The sequence below is a fragment of the Cyprinus carpio genome, chromosome A17 (genome assembly GCF_018340385.1).
Source record: "Cyprinus carpio isolate SPL01 chromosome A17, ASM1834038v1, whole genome shotgun sequence".
Taxonomy (NCBI): Eukaryota; Metazoa; Chordata; class Actinopteri; order Cypriniformes; family Cyprinidae; genus Cyprinus; species Cyprinus carpio.
Genome location: NC_056588.1, coordinates 13,118,315 through 13,145,975, shown reverse-complemented (window position 1 = coordinate 13,145,975; position 27,661 = coordinate 13,118,315). Strand labels below are relative to the sequence as shown.

General features: G+C 36.3%; 1 protein-coding gene across 2 annotated transcripts in view; it reads right to left on the bottom strand.

The window, feature by feature from the left end:
- The window catches only part of LOC122148169 (MAM domain-containing glycosylphosphatidylinositol anchor protein 2-like), a 45,348-nt gene extending 18,160 nt beyond the window's left edge, over positions 1 to 27,188 (bottom strand). The window contains exons 1-4 of one of the 2 annotated variants that reach the window (XM_042774158.1): positions 26,951 to 27,140; positions 25,052 to 25,322; positions 8,885 to 9,214; positions 4,507 to 4,800 (exon numbers count right to left, since the gene is read on the bottom strand). In XM_042774158.1, the coding sequence (XP_042630092.1) occupies positions 4,507 to 4,800; positions 8,885 to 9,214; positions 25,052 to 25,322; positions 26,951 to 27,037 (982 nt within the window). In that variant the 5' untranslated portion in view covers positions 27,038 to 27,140. Of the gene's footprint in view, positions 1 to 4,506; positions 4,801 to 6,823; positions 7,639 to 8,884; positions 9,215 to 25,051; positions 25,323 to 26,950 lie in introns of those variants that run through there. The other variant, XM_042774159.1, reaches the window with a different exon arrangement.
- Between the last annotated feature and the right edge of the window lie 473 nt (positions 27,189 to 27,661).

Here is a 27,661-nt window from a genome sequence, read left to right as displayed (position 1 = left end):
CAGCTTTTAAATTTTTTCAGAAATTATATTATCCTGATTAAATGCTGATGTAAAAAGGCGAAAATCCAAGGGGTAAGTTAGCAGATGGCCTTCAGGCATTAACCTCTGCACTAGTTGTTCTGTGACGCAAGGGCAGTTTCATTTTATTACCAATATAACAAAGTAATGCAGATTTGAAGCGCTCTGACAGAGTGAAATCCAGGGCAATCTCTCTGATGGACAACAAAACCCCTCCTCGCTTACTCTCACAAACATGCTCACTCTGTACACTCGCCATACTTTCTCTTGCCCTGTCATCATTCCGCCTTTCCATCTTTTCCTCCCTCACTCTTTCAGCATCTGTCTTCATCCCATCTTTCTTCTCTCTCTCTCTTTCTCTCTCCGTCTCTCTCTCTCTCTGTCTGTCTCCACCCCCGCAGTTCTAGTGTTTGCTGCAGAACCCATTCAGCTGTCACAGACATAAGCAGACATTATCCACTGCCATATATTTGTGCCTTGGACTTCTGCAAGTAATGACTGCAGCATTAGGATTACCTCTGGACCCCCCCTCGACTATTTAACTGCAATCATTCTGTCTGTGACGGAGGGGGAGGAAGCGGCCTTTATCACACAGGGAGAGATGACATAAGTTAGAGTAGTGGAGAATGAGTCATCAAATACAGTTACTCTTTCTGAGTGGCTAATGTTTAAGCTAGCTGGGCTAACATTCAGGAAATGATGGCTTTGCTAAAGAGCTTGTATCTGTCATTAGACTACTACTAACGGGGAGACATTTAACATATATGGCTGCTTCAAATGGAGATTTGGAAAATGTGATTAAAGGGACAGTTCTCACAAAATTGAAAATTCTGTTCGCTTAATCACTCTCATGTCATTTGACTTTGTTTTGTTTGTGGTATTTAAAAAGTGAAATGAGAATTTTTTTTTCAATGTACTTGGGGAGCTTTCAAGTTTCAAAAAAGAGGAGAATGAACCACAAAAGTGGTCCACACAACCTTGCTTTATTCCAGATCTTCTGAATCATACAATGGTTTTGAGAGAGAAACAGACTCCAGTGAGCTGTTGACATAAGAAACCGCTGTGACTGGATCAGTGAATCATTCAATTTGGTTTGGTGAACTGAATCAGTTGATTCAATGAAAAGATCTTACTCAGAAGTATGTTTCATTCACAAATAAGACATCACTACTCCTCTCATAAACACATTGAAGGGAGCTAGGGTGAGATGTTTAATGAATAATAACTTCAATGAATAATAACCTCACTTAAAGTCCTTGTATATCCAAACTGCTACAATACGTACAACAACCAAGGTAATAACACTTTACCAAATTCGTGTTTATCTGTTTCGGATAAAACTGACGACATTTTGTAGCACCACTCGCTGGATATTTCACATTAAAAAGTGTGAAACATTCAAAAATCAATGTAATATAATTTCACAGAAATTCTGCAATAGAGCACATTTTTTCCTATGAGTCTAAGTTGCTTTTATAATACTTTTCCAGCACTTTTGTGTCCTTTTTGAAGCTTAATAAGTCTCCATTTATTATAATTGCTTTCAAAAAATGACTAGTATATTCTTCCAAATATCTCTGTTTGTGTTCCTCAGAAGAGATTAAGTGAAAAATGAAACACATGAAAATTCTCATGTTTGGGTAAAGTATATGCAAATTTCTAAAGGACAAAAGTGCTGCTGTCTGCATAAAAACAAAAATCAAACTGCCAAGACTGTGATCTGTACTTCACTGAAGAGTAGAGTTTTGAATTATATTCTGATGGCCCCAAAAGCAGGTGACAATTGACATGCATTTGCCTCACCAAGAAAATGATTCGATTTCAAACAAGATTTCATTTTATGTAGAGATAATAATAATAATAATCCTAGAGCAAAGTATGAAGGGTTTAAGCAAATTTCATGAGACGGTCTACAGCACTTACAAGATCTTGTGTTCATTAGTTTTCACTAAGCCAGTGCAATATGCAAAGGTCAGGATTATTTGATTCACCTAAATAGGACATAATGATCACACATGCTGAATTCATAGTAAGGTGTAACAAAAAACAAAGCTCAGGGAGACCGGGCAATTACAGAGAAACAAAATAAAAGCAGTGAATCGTGACTAACAAACAAAATCACTGACTCAGAGCACAACAGGAAACACACAAAGGCTATTTCAGACCAATCTGGCCCTCTAGACAAAAAGAGATTCTGAAGGCATTAGAGATGTAAAATGCTGACACAAGATTGTATTGTGAAGTGTTATTTAAAATTCAAGAATGATTTTTTTGTGGATCCATACAGTTTTAGCAATTATATCTTGAAGTGCTGAGCGCTTTTCAGACGATGCTACATTGTGTGCCTCCAAGCATACGTTTTCAATGAAATCTGTCTTCTAGCAGAACGCACTGTTAATTAAGGCATACACAGAGGTCATTTAAACTATTTATTTATTTTTTTCAATGGAAAAGTACAAAATGTGTTTAAGTGCGTGAATTGCCCTGAAATGCATTTCTTTTACAAAGCAGACCTTTCATGCCATACAGTACATGTAAGAGCAGTGGTTAAGAAAAATACTATCGACAAAGCCAATTGGATAAAGGACTACATACAATCTGTCTTGGGAAGGACTTCACATGTCCATTAGCGTGCAAGTTATTAACAAGATGAAGGGAGCATTACGGAAAATAACAGATCTTTCTGACATCTATAAAATGCCAGATACTTAATTAAAATCTCTTCAGATACTTTAAAGGTGCCATGTGTAAAAATTGAGGTAAAAATATCCAAAAAATGACCTACACGCATCAAAAGAATGAGAAGAAATAAGGGCGATGATGTTATTAAAAAAATGTCAAGTTTATAGTGCTGCAGAGATATCAACCTTAATTAGCATTAGCATTACTAGCCACGGCCCGACAGGTGTCGTAATACCAGTTTCGGCCATGGGAGGCAGTATGCGGGCAATATACCCACCAGCCAACCTGCAATACACGAATAACTCGCACGGCTTTTGGGGGTACTTGAACCTGATGTCAAGCAACCGCGCTCGGAATCACAAATCAAATCCGATAAGAAAAGGAGCCGAAACAGAGTAAACATCGGCACTGCTTTCCATCGCTGGAGACAACTGATGGACTTGAAAGAAATGAGCTTCGACTCCGAACTTGCAACATTTCTTTTGGATTGGTAAGTTAGATGCTGTTAGTATTTCGCTAGAAGTTTGTTTTATATGTTTGCGTATTTTTTTCGGGAAGTTATAACATAGAAATGTATCAAAGGCTGTTCGATGGCTAACAGTAGCTGCGTTTGATAGTTAGCTAGCTATAACTTACCCACAGATCCGATCCGGTTTTCACCTGTTATCTACCAAAGCCCGTCTCTACCAAGCTGATGCTAAAATGTAACATTACCTAAGAAGCTTGAAATGTCTTCGATGATAATGAACCCGAGAGAGAGAGAGAGCGCCCCGGCCGCGCTCGCACTCACTCACTATATTCAGAGCGGTCAAGTTTTTGAAAGCGTGTGAAAAGAGTCAATTGCGTGTGTCTCACGGTGAATGCTTGAGAGTTGGCAGCTCTGGTTACGTTGGTTGGCGCTAGCTTGGTCAACATCAGCTGTCTGATGTTGACCAATGATGTTGACAGAATGCTGTCTGTCAAATTAATTTAATTCAAATAATGTGTATATACAATTAAAAATGTAATATGAACAAAACGAATATGAACATATTCACTGGTGAAGGTGAAGGGGAGTAGCTTGAAGATGTCATGTTTCAAAATCACTTGACATCACCCAACGTTCCTCTGAAGGCAAAACGTCCTTTAGGCTTCGGCTATGGCTCTAGGGTTGTTGTGAAGGTAGGGGCGGAGCATAGAGACTATGCCGTTTCTCGTTTGTTACTCTAGAGTAGACCAGTTCACTTTATTGAGGCATATTGCCCCCATCTGGTATGGAATGTGGAGTATGACTTGATTTTTTTTGCCAGACATTACACATGGCTCCTTTAAGTGAAGTGTACGCAATGCATCTCATTTGTATTATGACTATAATTTGATATTCTATGAAATCATGAACTGTAGGGGAGAGTAAGGAATGTATCCATAGCCAGAAGATGTTTTTTCACTTTCTGCATAAATGAAATGATCATTGTCACTTACATCTGACCCTCTCACGTGCCTGTATTTTTTCGAGTCAAATTGAGTCAAAGTCCTCTTCAGTAATTCATTCATTCTATGCTATGATAATATGGAATGCATTACATTGCATTAACCTCCACACCAGTGCTAATTGAATCTGTGAGTCTTAATGAAACACGCAGAAAAGATCAGCATTGTGCATCGCTCACCAAGGTTGTCTGTAATTACAATTACTGATGCTTTTTTCATTTATTTCTACAGAAAATTAATGGTTTGCCAATCAACCACGAGAGAAATGTATGTTCTAGCCTAAATGTAATTAGGTCCAGCTAAAGTGCATGAGCAACAAACACGTCCATTACTTACACAGCACTATGAGCTCCACAATGGCCTCTCGGGGTTTGACGTTGAAGCCATTGTACTGGCTGGTTTGGCAGCGGTACGTGCCGGCCATCTCGCGGGAGACATTGACGATGCGCAGAACTCCATCATAACTTTCTGTTTGCATGTTTCCATCCGGCATGGGTGCTTCTTTATCAGCATGGGACCAGAGGATGATGGGTTTGGGTTTGCCAGAGACCAGGCACTGCAGCTCTACTGTGTCGCCCTCCTGAGTGACTAAAGGGGACTTTTCTCGTGGGACGGTCAGGTTGGGTGGAACTAGAAGAGAGCAGATGATGATCACAATGATCATATCATATGAGCTAAATATCACAGTGCATCATTTTACTGTACAAAACATGTTATGTAAAAAACACAAGGCCTTAAAGAAATGGTCCGGGTCCAATACAAGTCAATGATGAATACAAATAATGATGATTACAAGAAGAAAAATACATACACACTACAAATGTTTGTATACTACACTACTCAAAAAAATTGGGATCGGGAAGATTTTTGTTTAGTGTCTTATTATCGCCAAGGCTGCACCAACAATGTATTCTGAAATATTTGAAGAGTTTGGTTCCAAAATGCTATAAATCCATTTTGATTAATTTGAGTAAAAATGTGTTTTCTTTACCAAGAAAGTGGCAGGATGAAAACATCGCATAGCATCTTTAGGTTATAATAACATTTAATTTCAGATCCAAGTCCAGATTAAGATTTTCAGAGATTTATTATAAAATTGTATTATTTATTTCCCAAAATACAATAAATCTATGATAGTTTTTTATTTTTTTCAAAATGCAATAAATCCACTGAATAAATATGAAAGTTATTTTTCATATTGAAACTGTTGAAAATACACAACATAGTAAGTTGATCCACATATGACAGCCTCTGAACTTGGTCAATACTAATCTTATATACAGGCACTGGACTAAAAATACATTCAATCAGTCATCGCTCCCAAAATGAATTCAACGGGTCATCTTGTTTGCTATAAATTAATTACAACAATAAAAGCAAATTTCATCATGAACAAGAACATCAACAACATTACGTTAGACTACAGAAATTCCAAAATGACATTTCCCTTACATTCAACTTCCAAAAGAACATTCATCTTTGCCTTGTGACATTCATTTAGTGCTACAGTATGTGCTGTATTAACAAAAACATAAATGGCATTAATAAAAACACTAACACTGACAAGCTACGCAATGCGATTCATCTAATGAACGGGATATTGCGTAGCTTGTCGGTGATCTAAGGCTCTGTGTATTAAATGCAGCTCCATCTGAAAGCAAGTGATGGAGATTTACTGCTAACGTTACTATTACAGAATCGGTTTTACTGATGAGATGCGCATGAAAATTACATGTAATATATCATGCAGTACTTGTTTGTTGATCCCAAAGTAGATGAGGAAAACTATGATGTCGGGTGTATACAAAGCGCCGCCTTTACTGTCTAGACTGCGTGGAATGGTGTGCTGTGATTGGTTGTTACTGTTAACAGTGCGTGGAATGGTGCGCTGTGATTGGTTGAGTGGATATATCGCATTCTGCAGCGAAAGGAGACTGGCGTTTGTCGTGGTTTAGAAAGAAATGGAGAAAACATGACCTAATAACTCGGTGAGTATCGCATTTTGCGTAAAATTAAAAATGGACTTTTCAATACAGACCAGATAAAATACTGATTTTGGCAGAAGCTCAACTATTTTTTTAAATTGCCGTTTATCGCGTTTTGGAACCAAACTCTTAATTTTTACAATTTGAAATAAATATATAAATCACGATATTTGCAGTGGGACTACTGTTCAAGGTGAATAAACGTCTAGTTATTTGTCACAGATATAATATCTATATAAGTTTTGCCAGTACATCAACAAAGACATCCTGTCAGCCACCAGGTGTCAGGTAACAACGTTTCTGGCTGGTTTTCACCGTCAGACATCATAAACATATTTAGACAACAGGAAGAAGACAAGGTTTATGTTCTTCTACTGATTCCAGACAATAATCTGGAAAACTACCAGCTCAGCTCCATGCAAACAAGGGTGTTGTCACCTTCCTTCTTGGTATCCTAGCACAGACATTGTGCGAAGTTTACCAGGTTTACAGGCTTTATCTCTGTTGCATTGTCATGACAACAAAAGACTGAATTTCAATTTACACCAGACTTGCATTGTCATGGTTATAAGAGGTTTGTTTTTTATTTTTTATTGCTTTTTTTTTATTATTATGTAAGAGTTTTTTTCTTTAACTAAGAGACAAAACAAACTAATTTTCTGTTGTAATGGAGAAATGCTATTGACGGACCTTGTATTCAACCCGTACCATTCCTTCAAATTTTGACAGGCACTTAGGACGTCTAGGTACAAGGGAATGTGAGTTTTCCACATCAAATCCCCAAATGACTGAACAATTTGACCAAAACACTTTCCATTAACTACTGTATTTTGATTGAGTCCAGACCTCAGAAACCGCAGGGTCAGGTTGATGTGATGACATGCTCTGTGAGACAGGACAACTGAAGACATCAACATCTTCAACAATGCCACAGAAACACCAGTTCCTCTGAAATTAGCCACTGGGGTGCCACACAGGCCTTTCCATTAAACATGAAACTTACTTCACTGTACATAAAGCATAAGGACATGAAGTGTCCAAGTCTCCATGGCCCACTTCACAAGCTCAACACTATTAATAAAAGAGCTGCATGAAAACAAGGGCCCTAGTTGGATAGTGAGGATGAGTGGATTATTTTGGGGTAGTCTTAAAAAGGAGCAAAAGACTTAATACAAGAAACGGACTGTCATAATGAAACCTATCATGCACATATGAGATGTGGGATATGAAAGATGATGACAAAGACAGATAAATACTGTACAGTGAGAAAAAAAGACATTTTTTCTCCATTGGAGATAAAAGACAAATCTATTTTCTCTCCTACATAAGGTGAGGGGGAAAGACAGATTTATATGAAGGGATGGTAATGAGTAAAGGACAAAAAAAAAGAAAAGAGGAGAACAATGCTGAATGTATTTCCGATTGCAACTGCAGGGAGCCTGGTGGGAGAGAGATCTTGCATCTGCAGGTTGATTAAGCATGACTTCTTTAGCAGACCCAGGGCAAACAAACAAACAAACAAACAAACAAACAAACAAACAAACAAACAGAGAATATTTTGCATAATGAAATGAATCAGAAAATAAATCACATTACCCATTTTGGCTACATTAAAAGGCCTAAAACAACATTATCTATGTTTTTTGATGGAAAAAAAAACTTTCAGATCGACATTTGTGTCATTAAAATGTAATCAATGGGGGAGGCTAAGACTATTTTGTTTTATAATGTGCTGAAACAGTCTGTAAAAAATAATAAATGTAATCACTGTAAAAACTGATCTCAATAATAAATAATTTTGAAGTTGTACCAAAGAACCTGACATCCTATCATTAACCCCCTTTTCATAGCAATTTTTTTTTTCATTTAATCAGTAATACATGCATGATTTCTAATTAATCTCTTTTCATAATTAATAAATCCATGTTATTGTAAGTGCCAAGCTTGTTTAAACACAGAAATTCAAAGACTGATGTTCTTAGCAAATCTTTTTGAATCCTCATGGCAGTGATATGTAACGGCTCCAGGTATATGAACTCATGTATGCCCTGGTTACAGTATTGCTATTGTTGACTAAAACGAAAATTTTAATAATAATTGAAACAAAGCAGAACTAAAATACAATACAAATACTAGAAGAAAAACTTAAAGTTAAACGAACTAACTGAAATAAATAATTTGAAGCTGAAATACTACAATTAAATACTACACTGATTAGACTTGGAAAAATGAATTAAAGCTAAATATATTTTAAAAAAGTACAGAAGCACATGGCACAATTACTGAAACTTACAATTTTAGTATAATAGTATATAAATAATACTAAAATAAAACTGCTTGGATATTTCATCATGAGCTTCAACATTATTATGATATTTTATTATTTAATATTAATATTTTAATTTGAAAAAGAAAGAAAGGAAGAAAGAAAGAATTAATGGGGGGGGGGGGTACATAAATGCATGAGGGTTAATGGTGTTATGGATTCCATCCTGGGGTGGCTATTCGAATATGAAGGGTGGGCAAATAAAGTCAACACTAAGTAGATAAAAGTAAATAAAGTTTAAATAAAATGTAGCCAGAAAAAAAGGATTTTGGCATAGTAAATGTAGAAAATTGATGCAATGCAAAATGATTTACTATGCCATCTCATAGAGATGATAAAATTGTTAAAATTGTCCCAAAAGAGGAAAATCAGCTATTACCTGTAAAGGAGAAGAATAACTCACCAGTGGTGGAGGAGATGTTGACGTCTATGCTGATCTCTGGTATCCCTCCATTCTTTAGTGAGGCCACACAGGTGTAAGTGCCAAAGTCAGTAAACTTGAGGTCGATGATGTCCAGGTTTGTGATTCCCGGGGCAACGTCTGGGTCGGTCTGGGTAATGACCATGCGCTCTGAGCTACGCAGCGGACGGCCGTTCTTCAGCCAGCTGAACATCAGCTCCTCAGGCGGCGTGGCCTCCACCTGACAGGATATCTTCACCTCTCTGCCGATCTGGATGTTGTCATCATTATGATAGGGGTCGGGTGTGATCCAGAACCGGCCCTTCTTCAGAGCTGTGTGGACAGAATGAAATGCGATTGATTTAACATCCATGAAACATTCAGCTCATGAGGATATTTCTTCAGCTTTGGCCAATTTTGTCCCTTTCAGCTTTTTGAAAATAAGTCTTAAGACATACTTTCACTAGATTATTTTACCATTGAACACGCATGCTTCACAGGAGAATTTGGTCACATCTCAAGTAATATTATTCGTTTTTAGCATTCAGTGGTGGAAATGACATTGATGGAAAGGAAGGATAATTTCATTGCTAACATTTTATGTATGCTAAATAAACACAAATGATGCTTTTAGCATAATTTTACAAAATTCAGCTTGGTTTAAATTACTTTATGTTAATATTTAAACGTTTAAAATATACTTAAATCATTAAAAATATGATAAAATAAAAATATTCTGCTCACTACCTTGATTTACTGCGCACAAATGTCTCGCTTCATCTTAAGTATGGTTTTCTTTTTATAAATTGATTTTTTCAAATAAAAGTACATTTAAAAGTAGCAAATATAGAAGTACAGTAAAATATTCAGTTGTTTCATATTACATATGTATTTGTATATTTTATATTAAATATTAAGTTCATATAGTTTCATTATGACATTTATACTGTATAACAAAAATGAGAGCAAACTGCGTTTTAATCAATTCCTGGTAAATTAAAGCCTGGCGTTGAAGAAACACCCATTTATGACGGCACTTTCCTCTTATAAAATATCAGTTTGCTCAAGAGGCAGTAACACACTGGACATTTCTCATCATAAAGTCTCTTAATCTCTTCATTCAAGATTTGTACTGCACGGCTAATGATGCATTAAATGCAGTGTGTCAGTTTACATAGCTAAAAGGTCTTTGCTTAATGTAATTTCAAAACAGTTTAATGTACAACGTTTTGCAACAATTCATCCACACCACTGCTTTTCAAGCTATTATCATTGTGACAAGCCAATGACATAAAAATGACAAAACAAAAAATGTTAACAAAATACCCATGGGCTATATTCAAGGGATGAAGGTGAATGACTACCATCTTAGCCTGTGAATACAGCACAAATAAAGCTGGATCTTAAAATACACCATCCCACTATCACCCCGCAATAAGGTGAGAAATAAACAAAGGGCCCCTCCAGACACAAAACACGTGCTATTATTTAGATGAGGGATTGTCAGGCAGTCATTCACTTTCTTCAGAGAACCGAAGATTCCTTTCACAGAACCTCAATGCTTTGACAATGACATTGAGAAGAACTCTGACTCATCATACTGACCTATACAACGCTGGAAGTGATGTAAGAATGGCGTGACATGACACACACATTCCTCACTCTTGCACACCACTCCACACATGATAATGAGTGAATCTTTGCAAGGTTGGATTGAGAGATCTTGCACAGTGTGTCTCACATTCAGAAATAACACTCAAACTAAAAGTTACACTAGACTGAACAGCAGTTTATTTTAGGATATTTATGGGTTAACAACACAGTGAATAAATCAAAACAGCATCTTGCTTTTCTGAGGAAAAATGTGTAAGTCAACATGAAATCAAAACTGACTGTAACTACTTATTACTAATAAACATTCCTGGTGGTATTTTATTATTAAATGATTTACTTTCAAATTCTCTTTTTTTATGTACATTCAGATTTTTTTTTGATAAATTAAAATAATCATTGAATAATACAATCAATTTTGATGTTTTATGTTTTAATTTGATATATACACATTTAAAACTAAAACATCAATATTGCAATTTTTTTTGTTATAAATGTGTAATTTTTTTTTCTTAACCCCTCTTCATTTGAGAGGCAAGGAGGCAAGGCAATTTTATTTATATAGCACATTTCATACACAATGGTAATTCAAAGTGCTTTACATAAAATAAAATAATAATAATAAAACAATAATAACAACAATAAAACAAGGAATTTAAAAACTTTGAAAATGATTAAAACATTTATTTAAGAGGTTTTAAACAGTTAAAAACAGTTGAAAAAGTTCAGAGTTTAAAACAGTTAAGAATAGAAAATGATTATACATAAAATATAATGCAGACCAATTTTCACAATTTGATCAGTTCCTGATGAATCAAATCAAGTCCTGCCCTACATTTTTACTTGTTCCATTGGGAAATGTCACATTCCACAAGTAAAAATGGCAGGGTTGTGAATGCCATTTTTCTAAAGTTATGTCACATTGACTTCAATAAAAGAAACAAGAAATCTCATAAATTTGAAGTATTGTTTCAGTCTTCATTAGCACTCACTGCTCTCTTCTCAACAGGAGTAAAGGGGTCAGAGACACACAGACAAATGTCTAGGTCTCTTGTGGGATCACAATCTCAAGTTAGCCATGAGCCAAAAGCAAAACACCACAATCTCATTTCCAAGTCATTTTTGAAAATGCTGTGCATCTGGCCCTAATTATTAATCAGTCGCTGAATTATTTAAAAACAGCTTTTATGAGATCTTATTAACCAATTTATTTACCTTCATGCTGCACATTTTACAAGCTTTTACAATCTGGACTCTTAAGAAAGGATGTTTCAAGGTGGACCTATGATGCTGATACTGTGAGAGACTGTGAATATTATGAGATAGATGATAAAGCAGAGCTGCAACTTCGCAGGGTTGCTTTATACAAGGTTCAGCTCGGCAGGCCTTGCCTTACTGGGTAAATTTGCGACTTGATCAATAGCATAATATTGTGGTGAGATAGCTGTGTGCTCTTTGGTGACCCCATAAAACTTGCAGGGGGTTAATGCTTTCGAGTCCATTTTCTTTCCCATGAGTTCTGTCATTATCAAAAAGCACTGCAGGTAAGCAATTACCAAGAGACAAGCTGCGTAATCTTTCCAGAACATTTAAAGTCAGGTTGCTACATGTTGAGCGTTTGAGGATGATTTCTTACAGTAATCCGCTGTAATAACATCTCTTGAAATTTCAAAAACGCTTAAAATGGAAATCCAACTTTTTGCTTCAACTTTTAATGAGCTTTCCAACAGAAGAATATATCAAGGCGCTCCTAAGAGACAACATAATGGTTTCTCTCCACCATTTGCACCTGTGTTTTGTAACTGTTTGTTTTATGAAATGTCTGGGGAAGAATTAAGACTTCACCTTGAATTACTGCAATGCTCATGTGCACTGGCATGCACACAATAATAATGCATTTGCAATGCTCAAAGATGATTTCTTTCTGGTGTCAAAAGATTTGCAAAGGATATTGAGGAATGCATTTCAAACGATTTATGTTTTGGATACATCTTTTCTTTGTTTCCTCAGCTCAGCAACCAGCACAGATCATTGTTAACATGCTCTTGTAGCATTATATAAGAATCAATAATCCTTTTGACTAGCTCTGTAGTCGTGCATTCAGAGTGAATGGTCAGGAAAAGTCTTTTACTGAAGAATATGTGGTGCCACACAAGCACCTTTTTATTATAAAATCTTACATAATTATAGGAATATAAATTTTTTTTCTTCATGGTCACATTTTCACTAGTCAAATGCTCCTTTTTAGAAAGCAAAACTGGAGTTTCAGATGATGCTGAATATTTCAAAAAGGGTTTGTTGTTTGGAAACAGAACACTGTTATTTCACACATAATATTCATAGAATTAAATTAATGTCTTTCATAATAAAAAATAAACCGATTATCATTGCCTGTGATGGAATAAACAATAACCAGCCAATTCAATTCAAACAATGGTTTTATATTAGATATGAAGTACAATGCCCTGGGTTTCATTCACTAATTGAGCAAAACCCGCGTGAAAACATTTTTGCACAGAAATCATGAATGATCAGAAAGTTTGCACTTATATTGTATGACATTATTTACAATTTATATTTATATTACAAATTAAAACAATATATTATATATGATATAATTTTATAAACAGTATTATACAATTATTTATATAATTTAATGCTAAATAATATAATATAAAATAACATGAGAATGAGGGTCACATGCATCTGTTCTGGAGGGAATTTTGCATGAAAATCTTTTCTGTGCATGCAAAATATAAAATATAATATATATATATGTATATATATGAAATATAAATATATTAAATAATACTAATAATATATATAAACATCAGTGAATGAAACCCACCATCTCACGTTCCCCAGGCTGTATTAAAATCAACATAAAGCCCTACCAACAAGATGTGAGTCTTCCCATTACAGGGGAAGAAATGCTTGAATACAAATCAGTTTTTAGCTGTAGTAAATCACCACTGTAGCAGTCTGCTTATATTACCGCCTCATCAAAAGCAACTGAATTCTCTATTATCCATTTTGTTATTTAGTGGAGGAATAAGTCAAGTAGTGCAACGCAAGAGAGGATCATCGCAGGCCCCGCTAATTTGAAAACAGCTTTACAGGCCAAGTTGCATCCTGTCATTATATCCTGTGGAATCTCACCAATGTGCCCTCGCATTCACAATACTGATGCATTGCTGTGCTGCAGACAACAGCAAGTGTGCACAGCAATTCTGCTGAGAAAATAGATAATGTGAACGACCATCAAAGCGATTCAGGTAGAACGCAATTTACATATCAGAAATAAGACTAATTTCAGCGGCCATGAGTAGGGGGATGGTAGGACCGATCTTTGCATGCATGTTTTGATTGCTTGGTGGAACATGGCCCAAACGGGAGATAATATCTCCTCTGTAAATAAATAAAAATATGAATTTCTATGGCAGTGTGCAGGCTCAGCAATACCCTTCCTTCCATCAACGCCCCCATCCAGCTAATAAATATCTTATAAAGAACGAGTCAGATATTTCCCAGTTATCTGCAGAGCAGAACCTGCAACGTTTGGCATAATCTGCTGAAGAGGCTCTGTGCTGGTACTGACAAGGCTCAATATTTGAGTGATAACTTGGGGAAGGGTGGGGTGGGTTTTATTGATGATGCTGCCAGTGGGTGGTGGAACAGAGCTGTCAGAAAAGGCCTTACTCAGGGATGGCTATCTGGTCACTCCCACCTGGGTGCTGCTGAATGACGTCCCACCACGAGTCTTATCAGACCAATCTGCTCCCAAGTAATCACTGCCCTGTGTTTGCTCTGTGTAGGAGCTAAGCAAGATTATTGAAGACATTTCTTATATTTAAGGAAGCATTGTACCACAAATGAAAATTCTGTCATCACTTACTACATCATTTTCCTGTGTGGAATGCATAAAATTTTCATGCAATTACAATCAAGCTTCAAAAGCACCATAAACAGGGATAGGAGTCATGAGAAATTTAATGATTTAATGAATCCTTAATAGTTCCATTAGAAATTCTCTTGAATTTGAGGAAGAAGTATTTGGAAAATAGAAATACAATTCTCTATCCAAATGCAGAGTTCATTTTAATAATACATTTAAAATGCCTATGAACAAAAATGAGGTATCATATTTTATGAATTCCCTTTATTTTATTAAAATACCACAAATATAAAAACTGGCTCATAGAGTCATTCACCCAGGAATCCAACTTCACTGGCCATGCTGTATGTTCCCTTTCAAGGGAACTCGCACTGCGTCCTCTAGCATTCCCTATAATCACTGCTAGAGAACGGAGTGTCTCGTTCCCTCTCAGGGAACCACGTTACATGCATAATCTGAGATGTTTCTTGCTATTTAATGTAATGCTAGGAATGCTGTCAGACTATTCTAGTATGATGTTCTGTCTGCATTGGCAGAAGATTAAATATGCAAGAATTGTTAATGGAACCCAACATAATGCAAACAGTTTGTTTATTATTATTTGAATCTATTTGATTTTACTTAAATGATCATATATTCAAAATGTTTTTATTCTACTTCCAAAGAACCAAGTCTGTTAAAAACAATTATAAAAACAACTATATTTAATCAGTTAAAAAGTATGAACATGGGTTAAATTTGGATAGCAGTGGAACAAGAAAGGGTGTAGTTAAAATGGTATTGGCTAACCAATAATAATTTGAATTAATTTTAATATACATATGTTTTTATTGAATATAATGATGTTAATATATAAACTTATTATTTTATACTTGCAACACATTCAGTTTACTATTATTACATAAATCTAATTCTTATAGCATTTATGTATGACTGATAAATATGCATCAAATAAAGTTTATTAGTTTATGTTAAAACTGTGTAATTCAAATGAATGGAAATTTTTTATATGCAATTAAAATCTTAAATCATAAATCTTATTCTACCTTCATCAATTTTCAAGCGTGCAGCTTCCTGCCTAATCAGTGACTGGGCAAACAGCTCTACCCCTTCACCTCAAATGCTGCCCCATCTGGCTACACATGCTCTTTTTCCCATTGCAGGAGAAAAGGTCATTTTTCAAATGACCAGTACAGCTGCTATCATAAAGCTTTGTACAAGTAGCCAGCAGAGTGTGTTGGGATTACCCAACTTCCAAACTCTACCATGTAATATCGTTTTCTCTCCAATCCCTTGCTTATTTTGCCCGACAAATGAGATTCCGCCATCTGTGCAGCAAAGAAGCTACAGTACGCAGCTCTTGCTTGTAACATCCCCTCTGACAATCTTATGTTATAAAACCGTGCTCTTTCTATCGAGCTAGAGAATGGCCCTATCATTGCTATTTTCTGGCCAATAGTGTTGTTTCCATCCATAAGAAAAGCTTATACTACGGGGCCGTTGAATGATTAAATCTGATCGGCTGACAAACGTTCTGAGGTGTGCATTTATTTTCAAGGAAAAGCATGGCGAATATAGTTCAAGGCTGCTTTCTTGACCGCATTACAGTTCCATATCACTTCGCATAGTTAACTGTAATAATGGAAATTAGCATACAGTACCTACACAGCACACAGGACTAACAAAAACAACAACATGACAGACGATTTTCCGAAAGTAAATATATATGACATTTCTCACTAGCGAGGTAATGACAGCACTGTTTAGAGAAGCTGCTGCAGAACACTGTTGAGGGACGCACAGAGGTAGCCTAATTCACACTAGCTCTGTCTTGCTTTCTCTTTCTGTGTGTCTCTGTCTCTCTCGCTCTCTTTCTAATAACTTCATTAATAACTGCATTAGAATGCTATCAATAGCTCAAGCCTCCATTTTCAGATTTAAACTGACGTTTTGGAACTAGCAAAAGAGGCGTTGGATGAGATGTGGAAGAAATAATACTCACAATAGCGATACAAGTACAAAAAACGGACGAATCCCTTTAAATATATCATCTGATCGATGTCTTGAGGTGTGGTAACCATAGTATAAGCGGAATAATTGACTCCGGGCCGTTGAATTATTAGAAAAATAATGCACACACAAGGTGGTGATGCGGCCACGACGCGAAGTGGAGCAAAGCTAGATTTTTCTAATAATTCAGTGCCTGTCGTCAATTATTCCTTACATATAAAACCTAAATGGCCACCACGACTAGGATGAAAATGCAGTGTTGGCCACAAGTGAGCCATAAAGTTGTGGCAATAAAATTGTGACATTCATGTTGTCCATGTAATGTAGTAGAAAATGAGCAGAAGGTGGCTAATACATCAAAAAAAGAAGAAAAGTAAGGTGAACGGCATTGTGGGAGGTTAATTTTGTTTGTCATAAGAGTAAATTAATACATTGAAAATACCCTGATAGTGTTATAAGGGTTTTGGATCATTAGGTTTGAGAGAAAAAAAAGCAGTCAGACAAAATAATTGCATGTCTAATGCTCCAAAAAAAGTGGCTCTTTAGTGGCTTGGGATTGTCTGTTTCTGCAACAGCAATTATAAAAAAAGCTATCAGGACCAAAAACAGAGCCACCAGAGAATCAGTATGTGTGAGAAAGCAAAATCTTATTATGGAAATGAATGTTAAAATAATATCATTTTAATATTACAATGAATGAATAATGCAAAAAGTGTCTTGGAATGTAATGTTAAGCAATAAACAACTGCATTCTAACGTGGAATAATGTACTGCAACGCAGCACAATTGCACAACAATTGTGATATTGTTTTTATTACAATAATTTAATGAACAATGTTAATATTGAGTAATTTACATTTTATACACAAATTTAGTAGTAAATCTGTTTTTGCTTTGCCAACACTGCAGCATAATTTTTTTGTGATCAACTTTTTTTTTCTGTTTTTTTTTTTTTTTTGATTCAACAAAACAACATCCATTCAAACAAACAAAACAGGGAAGGGGGAGCAGCAGACATATCAATATTTTTACAAGAAAAAAAAAAAAACTTTTTAGGGTCATTCCTTTATATAATCCAAAATTTTGAAAGAAAAACATCGCCATGCATCGATGGTACTGGGTTTAACCTTGTTCATTCGTGCTATTGTATATTCACAAGTCACTATTTTAAGGAGGCTGTGAATCCAAAATGTTTTTGCACACATGTTCGGAGTAAACCAGTTTTGATTTATTGTCTTCTTTGCAGCTGTAAAATCCAGCAAACAAACATCTCTTCTTCTTTAATGAACTTATACAGGAGTTAGAATCGTCATTGAGAAGACATAAACATGGATTAGACATGTAATCAAGTTGTAGTAAAAAGGATAAAACAGAATTCATATGTGTCCATAGGCTGACAACAACTGGACATTCCCAAAAGATATGGAGAAAAGTACCTGATGATACAATGTTACAGATATGACAGTTATACTGTAGGTTGATTGCAGTTTCATTTTAAACCTCTTATAAGGAGTTAAGTATGCTCTATGGATGACTTTGAAATGTACAAGACGATGTGCCAAGTTAAGATTAGATTAGACCACACCCTCTCCCAGTCGACCGATAAGTCAAAATCTGTTAATTCACGATTCCATATAGACTTAATAGAAAGAGGCTTTGCAGTGTGATCATTAAGTTTACTATATATATTAAAGAAACAGATGGCCGACCAAAGGATGGTGTGATCCAATGCCACATAGGATGATAGGAAATGGGGGATGTCCAGGGAACTCCATAGGCCTTGAGAGAAGAACATAACTGAAAAAAGACAAAATATGTCCTTGGTTATCATATAAGTCACTGCAAGTGTTTATGCCCAATGTAGACCAAGAGGGCTGGACAAATGGCTGATTTCCACATAAAAAAATTTAAGTTGTGGTATAAGAATGTGTTGTTACAAAATTTGAAATGTCCTCCCATCAGACGTTCCCTTTTCCAGATCCTAATAGAATTGGCCACAACCGGGCCAAATTTATATTTATCATTTTTATTTCCTGTGCCAGCAAATAAAATATCTTGGAGCCTATGTGGTTTAACCTTTTCAGCTTCGACTACTCTCCATGAGGCTTTAGACTGAGGATTAAAACCCAAAAATGAAGAGCCTTAAATTGTAAGGACAAATAATATAATTCAAAATGTGGTACAGCCAATCCTCCTGTAAGTATAGGATGCTGCAACGTTGCAAGTTTTATTCTGGGTCGTTTACCATTCCAGATGAGGATGATAAACTGGGAAAGTAAGGAATTGATCTCCTTAAAGTAACCTGGAGGAGGGGAAAGCAGCAACAGAAAAAAGAAAATTAAGCCGAGGTAACAAATTCATTTTGATGGTGGAGATTTTGCCTTGAAGAGAGACTTTAAGATTATTCCATCTTTGAGTATCACTTCTGATTTTGACTAACATATTATTAAAATTGTTTCTGCCAATTTTATGAATGTCTTTATGTATGGTAATACCCAAATAAATGAAATAATCTTTAATAGGAATGAATGAAGGGATAGGAGAGTTAACATTGTTAATTGGCATTAAAGCAGATTTGGACCAGTTTATCTTGTACCCCGATAAACTACTAAAGTGGTCAAATTCCTTAATTAAACTGGTTATTGACATATCAAAATTATCCAAATATAAGATAATGTAATCAGCGTACAATGAAATAATATGATTATGGTCATGAATCTTAATTTGGCATAATTGTTGCATACCTCCAATTTCTTGAATGGATCAGTGTTTTTGAATGAATCAGTTGAATTAATGAATGATTCAATGCCTTATTCATAGCAAGAGTCTCTTGTTTCATACCTGAATCGATCAGTGTGTGTGTGTGTTTGTGATTGACCAGTTATTCATTATGAATTAATTATTATTCAGTTAATCATTCATGAAGACAGCTACTTGTTTTATTGGCTTAATGAATCAACATTTTTGAATGAATCGGTTGACCAAATGACCACTTCAATTAGTCGATGAACACCACCTACTGGTATAATAATGTACAGGTGCATCTCAATAAATTAGAATGTCGTGGAAAAGTTCATTTATTTCAGTAATTCAACTCAAATTGTGAAAGTTGTGTATAAAATAAATTCAGGTGCAACACAGATTGAAGTAGTTTAAGTCTTTTGGTTCTTTTGATTGTGATGATTTTGGCTCACATTTAACAAAAACCCACCAATTCACTATCTCAAAAAATGAGAATATGGTGACATGCCAATCAGCTAATCAACTCAAAACAGCTGCAAAGGTTTCCTGAGCCTTCAAAATGGTCTCTCAGTTTGGTTCACTAGGCTACACAATCATGGGGAAGACTGCTGATCTGAACAGTTGTCCAGAACGACAATCACTGACCCCCTTCACAAGGAGGGTAAGCCACAAACATTCATTGCCAAAGAAGCGGACTGTTCACAGAGTGCTGTATCCAAGCATGTTAACAGCAAGTTGAGTGGAAGGAACAAAAAAAGGGTGGAAGAAAAAGATGTACAACCAACTGAGAGGAGAACCGCAGCCTTATGAGGATTGTCAAGCAAAATCGATTCAAGAAATTTGAGTGAACTTCACAAGGAATGGACTGAGGCTGGGGTCAAGGCATCAAGAGCCACCACACACAGACATGTCAAGGAATTTGGCAACAGCTGTCGTATTCCTCTTGTTAAGCCACTCCTGATGGGTCTTACCTGGGCTAAAGAGAAGAAGAACTGGACTGTTGCCCAGTGGTCCAAAGTCCTCTTTTCAGATGAGAGCAAGTTCTGTATTTTCATTTGGAAACCAAGGTCCTAGAGTCTGGAGGAAAGGTGGAAAAGCTCATAGCCCAAGTTGCTTGAAGTCCAGTGTTAAGTTTCCACAGTCTGTGATGATTTGGGGTTGTGCAATGTCATCTGCTGGTGTTGGTCCATTGATAATTTGAAAAACCAAAGTCACTGCACCCGTTTTACCAAGAAATTTTGGAGCAAGCACTTCATGCTTCCTTCTGCGACCAGCTTTTTTGAAGATGCTGATTTCATTTTCCAGCAGGATTTGGCACCTGCCCACACTGCCAAAAGCACCAAAAAGTTGGTTTAATGACCATGGTGTTGGTGTGCTTTGACTGGCCAGCAAACTCACAAGACCCTGAACCCCAGAGAGAATCTATGGAGTATTGTCAAGAGGAAAATGAGAAACAAGAGAGACCAAAAAATGCAGATGAGCTGAAGGCCACTGTCAACGAAACCTGGGCTTCCATACCACCTCAGCAGTGCCACAAACTGATCACCCCCATGCCACGCCGAATTGAGGCAGTGATTAAAGCAAAAGGAGCCCCTACCAAGTACTGAGTACATGTAGAGTAAATGAACATAGTTTGCAGAAGGCCAACAATTCAATAATTTTTTTTTTTTTTTTTATTGGTCTTATGATGTATTCTAATTTGTTGAGATAGTGAATTGGTGGCCAAAATCATCACAATTCAAAGAACCAAAGACTTAAACTACTTCAGTCTGTGTGCACTGAATTTATTTAATACATGAGTTTCACAATTTGAGTTGAATTACTGAAATAAATGAACTTTTCCACAACATTCTAATTTACTGAGATGCACCTGTAATTCACAGAAAATTTTACTAAAAAATCCTCACCACTAATGCAAACACAGAGCACAGTTAAGCAGAGTGATGCAAAAAGTGAAAACTCCCAGTGCTGTTAGACTGTTATATCTGCACTCATGGAACACTGCTCAACCAATCAAATTTGAGGACAAAAACTGTTGTATAATTTACGATAATGTCCAGCTGATAGTATTACTGGTATCTCACTTATTAAATGACCAACTAAATGGAATATGAAAAAATAAATAGAGAATGATTACTGATTTGAGTTTAATAATTTTATTATGTGAGAAGAAAGAGTGCCGAGTCATATAAGAGACATGAAACTGTGAAGAATTCTGTAAGAATCCATTCACCACAACAATTACTCTCTATCAAACCAAACTCATAAATTCAATCAAACTGTAAAAATGATATTTAAAAAGGTTTCTAAAAATTATACTGTCCAAAAAAAAAAAAAAAAAAAAGAAGAAGTAAAAAAGTAACGTCTTGGTTACGTACATAACCTTAATTACCTGTCTGTCAGTCACTACGAGTTATGTTGAACGATATATGTGGTCTAACTTGGGAGGCCAGTCATCTCTGAGTTTAATAGAAAACACCAATCAAAATTGGCTAGTGGATTTTGCATACTGAGCCACTCCCTGTGCCTACGGGTATGTAAGGCGACAGCTTGCATCCACTCATTAAGATTTTTGCTTCGGAGTCGAGTAGCCGATGTTACATATTCGCCACAAAGCCATTCATCTTTGTGTTCGTGAAGAGCTGTTCCTGGTTGGTGTGGACGGCGCAGTACAGCAGTGTCCCTGCAGCAGTGATTCCCCTGGGCGTTTCAGCTGAAGGCCCAGACACTGAAGACAGCGATCGCGGTCATGGACAGAGGACAGGAAACGACAGCATCCATAAGAACACAGACGAAACGACATCTTGAAAAAGACTTGTCCATGATTTTGCTCTTTTATTTTAGAGTGCTCTTTCAGTCGAAGCACCCAGGGGAATCTCTGCTCACAGGGACACCGCTGTAACGCGAGGTAACGCGGGTAACACCACCAGGAACAGCCTTTTGCACACAAAGATGAATGGTTTTGTAGTAAGGTAACACCATGTACTACTCGGCTCTGAAGCAAAAATCTAATGAGTGGATGTGTGCTGTCGCCTTATATACCCATATGCACGAGGAGTGGCTTGGCATGCAAAGTCAACTAGCCAATTTTCGTTGCCGTTTTCTTTTCTATTTAAAATATTAAGTTAAGATATTAAATTGTATTGTAGTAAAGGTAGGGTAGTGAAGTTATGTTTTATGTTATTATTTTACTCAAACTATTGCCCTTTGTTGTGAGAAGAACTTGGGGAATTACACATGGCAGATTTCTTTCTCTGGTATGATCCTTTCCCCTCTGCTGTTTATCTCACCAAGATGATCCTCCTCACTAGCAAGACATCTGACTTCTATCATATTATACTGTCCAGTTTCAAGAAGAAAGGCTGGTTATTCTAATTGTTGTTCTCAGAAGCGGGGTGAGTTGACAGACAGTAAGGGATTCACATAAAAACCTGGACCTCCAGATGTGTAAACAGCTTTTTGTGCACACCGGGGATCAACCTTGAGAAGGAGTAACTGTGAAGTAAGCTACAACAGCTGCTCCAAGCAGGGATAGCAAAGCTTCATCAGAGAGCATACAGATGCCTGAAAAAGCAAATCCTTTTCTCTATTTCACTCAGTTTTTTTGGCTAGATGTAATACAGTACGTGAAAGTCATGGATATTTATAGCACTAGGTAATGATGATGGCTGGAAAAACACCTATTTATAAGACATTTCAGAGCAATGCTGAGTCTTTCAACTCACTCTTCAAGCAACTTTTAACAAACAGTTTTCTAATAATGCTTAAGCTGTTGCAACATCTTTGTCCTTTCACATTAGCTTCAAACCACAACTTCATTGTTTTCTTGATGCATACTGTCACTCATTATTCATAATTGTATGCTGCATTCATTGTCAAGATATTTATTACCCCCATGTACTGTCATTCTGCCTTCATGATAATCATTAAGTAATTCATTATGCACTGATAAATGGAAATTAGTATAGTGGAAAATGCTGACAGCAAACTTGAGAGCCTTGCAAAACTTATACTATACTGAGTGTAAAGGAAATTATATGCTATTTACACTCCAATGTTAATACTAACATGCACTATTTGCATTTTGTCAAGTAACATCATATGTACACACACACTTCCATTTAAAAGTTACTTATGCTTACAAAGGCTGCATTTATTTAATCAAAAATACAGTAAAATAGTAATACTGTAAAATAAAACCACTACTGAATGCAAATGCTTCCTATTTTAATTGATTTTAAAATGCAATTTATTCATGAGATAGAAAAGCTGAATTTTTAGCAGTCATTACTCTAGTCTTTAGTGTCACAGAATCCTTCATCATTCAAATCATTCTAATATGCTGATTTAATAATGCTCAAGAATCATTTATTTTCATTACCAATGTTGAAAACGGTTGTGCTGCTTAATATTTTTGTGGAAAATGTGAAAAAAAAAAAAATTCAGGGCAATGGGTCTCATTCACCAATAACTACATACAAATTTCATATTTATTTGCGTAGAAAAAGTTTCACAGACATTTTCCATTGGTTTTACAATGTAATTTTGTTCTTACCCTATTTCTAAACAGAATTCTTCAACATGAGGGAGCAATTAAAATTTTTAATACTATTTTACATAAATGAGTTCGCTTGACAAATTTAATGTTTCTTAGGCTTCCAGGACTGTGATGTGGTATGTTTTGGTTCTTAATTTTAGATTGATTTTAACTATAAACTAGGGCTGTCTATTCTTGTTAATTTAATTAATAAGCTATGGAAAATTAACACGATTAAAATGTTTTAAAAAAAAAACGCACCCCGCAGCGCCCTGCTAAAATTCATGATATTGGGGCAAAAAATGCACCTGTATGAGTTTTTGTCTTATATTTATAAGGGCTGGGACAATAAACTGATGCATTGCTTTTCGTGGATTGATTCTGAGATAATTGGAATGCATCTTGATTCTCTTTTGAATCGATTCTGAGCTTAGTTTTTAACAGCAGATGGGGCTCTAGGCTAGTTTTTAACCGCATACTCAGATTTCACAAATAGCGCTTATGCATTTGGCTGAGTAATGTAAGCGGGTAAATGCACTTGCACATGGGATTTATGCTTTATGATGCGAAATTAGTGTAAACAGCCCACTGTGAGATCCTTGTAATTCGCTTCATTTTCTTTTCAAAACGTTATGAATGATTATTTTAGGTTCAAATGGTGCATGTGTAAGGAACTGGAAGCAAAGCAGAAATTGGCTATTTCTAAAGCACGCAGTGGCATCTGCTGTTAAAAACCTAAGCTCAGAATCGATTCAAGAGAGAATCATGATGCCTTCGGAAATCTCCGATGCATTGATTTATTGTCCCAGCCCTAATATTTATATTATAAGTGATATCACACGAGCAGCGAGAGCTATCATGCTGTTTTTGTCTATGATTGGTGATGTTGTTTTTTAATTGATTTAAGTAAATTTTAAAGTTTTTGAGTGCAAATGTGATTTTTTAAAGTTGTTTAGTTAATTTTTTAGTTTTGTTATATTTTAGATAGACCACATTCTTGATTTTAAAGTTCAGTAAATAAGAAATTTCGTTTCTGAATGAATCTGGCGTTGTGAATGAATCGTGTGAAAAAAGAACGAGAAAGTGACCCATTTTGAATGAATCGTGTGAACCAATGATTCAATGGCCCATGATTCAAGTGAGTCTTTAATTTAATTGCTGAATGTATATGCAGGTTTTTGCAAATAGATTGTGTGATTTTTTTTTTTAGGATGTTGAATAATAATATTATGGTTTTTTTTTAACAAAGATACTAATACACATGCACTCCAGGCCACTTCAACATCCAACTCAGATAAAACAATATTTGGTACGTCTATGATACATCTAGCACAAAAAAACTAAACCAGCAAAGCCTCAAGGCCTGGCTTCTCACCTCTGACGACAATGTTGGTGGATTTCTTCGCAGGATTACCCACATTGTTACTGGCTACACAGCTGTAAACACCAGCATCCTCCGTGCTGATGGCAGGTATTGTAAGGGTGTCACTCTTGAGAATGCTCTTCTTTGGAAGCTCTTCGGTGTTCCGAACCCACGTCAGGGTCGGGGTAGGCTCGCCTCCAGAGATGATGCACACCAGGATCACTGTCTGCCCAGGGTTGGCCACAATTGGGGTCTTCCACAAGCAGCTTAATAGTTGGGGAGGCTAGGACAAAAACAGACAGGGTTACTCTTATCATCTTTATGTAGAAGACCTATTTTCTTTTTTAAAAGGATACCTGCATGAGTGTTGCTGGCTGCACTTACATTATTGACATTTATGTGTATTACAGTGGGCTAGAAGTGATGGCTTACAGTTTAAATAGTTTAACATATTAGTATTTTCCTCACACACACCACACACACATCATTTTGCTTTAGAAGACAATGATTCATCAGCTGGGGTTTTATGGATTTACCTCTGTGTTTATGTCAAGTGAACACATGTACGACCAGCTGGCCCAGAAGTGAGGTTTATAGGGTAAAAAAGTTTAGCATATTAGTACTTTTCTCACAAACACCACTTGGGAAGGCACTGATTCAACAACTGGGGATTAGAACTGGATTACAATTCTGTTTGTTTTGCATGGTTTTTAAAGTGTCAACTTTGAGGAATCTGTTCACTTGCATTTTATAGACTCACATAAAAGGATTATTTTTTCTAAAATTCTCAGTCTGCGTTCATCTGAAGTAAGAATGATAGGAAAACTGTAATTTTTGGGTGGCATATCCCTTTAAACCTAGGGGCTTAGGAGCTATCAAAAATGTTTAGGGAAGAAGACAATAAAATAAAACTTATCATCTTGACTCATGAATATTTATTCAGTGCAATTTTCAAGGAACCCAAACCGTTTAAATGCTTGTTTACAACCAATACCAGGTGCAAGACCAGTTTCAAGGGAGTAATTACAGCAAATATACACAAAGTTCACATACCGTCACAGCTTGATCACAGTTATGGTGGTTTACCTTATTACGCTAATGTGTTAATACTTAAAAAAAGTGGGGGTTTACAATTATCAGCCCAAAGGGATTGATTTACTTGGTCCTGTAAATGCAATATGTGACCGTATCGAATCTATATAATCAAGGTCTGTTCCCATGGTCTGTTCTCATGTAAGGGCCTTCAAGTTGGCAAAGCAATCAGTCAATCCTCGGGATTGTGCCATGATCATCATCACCAGCCAATGTGTTGCCAGAAATGTGAAAAAAGAAGTGAGAAAGAAGGATAGTGCAAGAAAAATGAGCAGGCTGGGAGGGGTGGTGGAGTGAGAGAGAAAGATAGAGAGAAACAGAGATGGCCGGAGGGGAAAGGTCTGCCGACTCTGTTCATTCTTTAATGGATTCCGTAAAGGTCAGGTCTTCCGCCGCAGCAGCATGTTGAAGCCCACCGAGACAGATAAGGAGCACAGGGACCCGCAGGGCCATTTCCTTAAGAATATGGTTTTGCCATGGACTGAATTAATGCAAGGCCAGTGCGTTGTGAAAACATCAGCCCGGGGCGGTTTCTTCAGCCATCAACTGACGAAGGAGGAGAAAAAGTAGCAGCAGGCCTATAAATGTAACAGGCGTAACATACTCAATAAACACATGCAGCACTCACCAGCTCACTGATTATCAGACCACACAGCACTTGTGGTGACAAGAGCCTCAGGGCACTTCCTTTTGAAAGTTGCTTCTTTGGTGCTGCTCGCATGTAGTTTCTTACTCGTTGGACGGCTCAAATATAGCAGAAGGGGACTAAAATAGCACACAATGCTGAGCACAAGGAGAAGCCATTGGTATCGCTCTCACCGGTTTTGTTGGTGAGCCGGAATAGCACACTCTTGTCGGGGATGCCACAGACATTGCGGACAGAGGCAGTGCATGTGTAGTTAGCATAGTCCTGAGGACGCAGGTTCTTCAACTTCAGGATCTTGGTCTCCCCCTACAACCCAAGCAGACAACATTGTATAAAGTAGGAACTTAATGGGTTTTGCTTTAGTACACATTTAATATTAATTAATATTAATAATATTAAACTGTTTTGTCAGACAAACTGTCAACTGACAAACTGAAAACTTATCTTTTCCATACACAAAGCAATATTTGGAACACATTCAACAAGGAGAGAGAAAAAAAGTAGCGATATCCAATTAATATGACTTTATCTGAGCTTTAAAAGACTTCTGCTAATTTGCTCATTTTGGTTTTGTATCCCCTTTGGCTGCTGGAGCTTTATAGAGTAATCTTACACAATTTGAAAGTCCTGAGAGTTTCATTTTATTATACAGCATTGATTTTTAATGGGTGGTTAGTGACCCTAAAAAAATCTGATCTATACTGATCATAAACAGCATGGAAAACAATGCTAAATACAAATAATTAAATGCAACTAACCATATAATGATGCATGGTTAGGATGGCAAAATAAATAAGCTTATATTTTGAAGCCAAACCAGTTAAGAACCAGTTGATTATATGCACTCACGGCTTACTTTTATCTAATAAGTAACATATTTTTGT